This window comes from Opisthorchis viverrini (assembly GCF_000715545.1).
Source record: "Opisthorchis viverrini unplaced genomic scaffold opera_v5_37, whole genome shotgun sequence".
NCBI classification, from domain to species: Eukaryota; Metazoa; Platyhelminthes; class Trematoda; order Opisthorchiida; family Opisthorchiidae; genus Opisthorchis; species Opisthorchis viverrini.
The window spans coordinates 1066482-1068283 of NW_008751693.1; the positions used below are offsets into that span (position 1 = coordinate 1066482).

At 42.3% G+C, this 1802-nt stretch overlaps 1 protein-coding gene across 1 annotated transcript in view; it reads left to right on the forward strand.

The window, feature by feature from the left end:
• T265_13106 (hypothetical protein) overlaps nucleotides 1–948 on the forward strand; it is a gene marked incomplete at both ends in the record, with an annotated part of 8220 nt that extends 7272 nt beyond the window's left edge. The window contains one exon of the mRNA XM_009167217.1: nucleotides 753–948. Within this exon, the coding sequence (XP_009165481.1) occupies nucleotides 753–860 (108 nt within the window). The remainder of the gene's footprint in view (nucleotides 1–752) is intronic.
• Nucleotides 949–1802: the final 854 nt, after the last annotated feature.

The window sequence follows — 1802 nt, forward strand, 5'->3', positions numbered from 1 at the left end:
GTAAGTGCTCGGTGTCAGCTTATTTGCCACTTGTACACTATTATTCCAACGCCTGTGTTTAGGATCACGAGTTAATTGACTCAGGTAACCATCTGAGGTAATTGAGTTTGGAAGTAAGCCACAACCAGCACACAACAATAAGCTCGACTGGCCGGCCGTGTCAACGTATTCCAGATTGACGATTTCAGTGAAATTCCGGATTGCGATTATTCACATCAGGTAACCCGAAATAAAAGTGATTGTAGAATTCCTTGAAAAAGTCTACCCACGGAAACCGAAACGTCGGATTGCATCATATTCCATAAAATGATTTCTGCTTATGGAGATTTGATGTATGCGTAGAACTAACTGGCGGTTCCGTTCCAGTAACCATCTTTGAAAGTATGAACTATTTTGATGCTCCCCAAGAATATTAGCTGAAGGGCAAGAACTGTGTGGTGCATCATCTGCTTCATCCTGCTATTCGATTACAAATCCTTATTTCTGCCTTGAATCCACTAGCCAATTAAACCTATCCCCTAAGTAGTGTTTACGGATATGCTTATCTGGAAATCCTCCGTCAGCTTTCTATGCTGAAGTAGTCTTAGAGTGCTGTTGGTGGACTATGTTATCTATCCTTTAAACTTGCGGACTTGCCTATTGAGGCGCGCGATTATTTATACACTCGAAACCATTTGAAATCACAACATTTATGAAGCTGCTGATTGTTTTTGCGGAATACCTTTTAATTATGCGATCTTTCCACGTTTCAGTGTGATGCACACCTCGGTCACGTGTTTGAGGACGGACCAAAACCTACCGGACTTCGATACTGCATTAATAGTGCGTCGTTGAACTTCAAGAAGAAAGAACAATCGTAATTTTCGATATCCTCAATGCGACGAGTTTTTATTTATTATCTTTTTTGCTATCTTCAATCTGAAATTAGGAAATAAACTAATATACAATATCGTGATTTCTTCAATAAACTACGAAGCGCGGGACAGCTTGTGTGTTGACAAGTCGAGCACAGCCCAACTGCATGGCTGATTCTGCGATAGTTCTTGATATTTTTGGAGAAATCGCTACCATAAGTGACGCACTTCAAGCTGATGGTAGGCTTCAATTCCTATGATAAAGTTACTGGGTGCGGTGTCAGACCGTCGCACCTTGTTTGTGAAGTGCAGGATGCAATGCGCCTTATTAATTTTGAGTGAGATTCCACGTTTTGTACCCGCTTCGGATGTGAGATTTGTGTCCTCATACGAGTCGGGTTCACAGATCACAACGTCATCTGAACTTCCGGTTGCTCTACTTATCTTCCCCTGTGAATGAGTTGTTGACAAACCTATCCCAATGGCAACGGTTCTAGCAAAATTGAATCCTTCGTTGGTGTGAAATGATTTCCAGTTCCCCAGGTTTTCACCGTAGAAACTATTGGTGCCCCCTTGCACGAAAGCCACAGAGGTTGCTTACTAGCTCTCTAATCTTTGAAAACGTCGGTCTAATGGGTCATCGTAAAACTTGTGCGGTGGTTTTTCACAAGAAACTCCATTAACCAGCAATCGGATAAAATCACATGAAACAGAATATTCGGCTTTTCTCGACACACTGTACCAACCCAGTCTGTGGAGGAATTTGAAGAATATCGGTCTAAGTATTTCGTTTGAACGGCGATCCATGACGGGACTTAAGTTGCGGAGCCGTCGTGTGGATAGCGCCCGAAGCCCCTGAAAGTTCTCATTAAACGGAATCTCAAATAGTACCCCGTACATTCCCAACAGATTGCATTTTGAAAAGTGGGCGGACTATTCAATTCATGT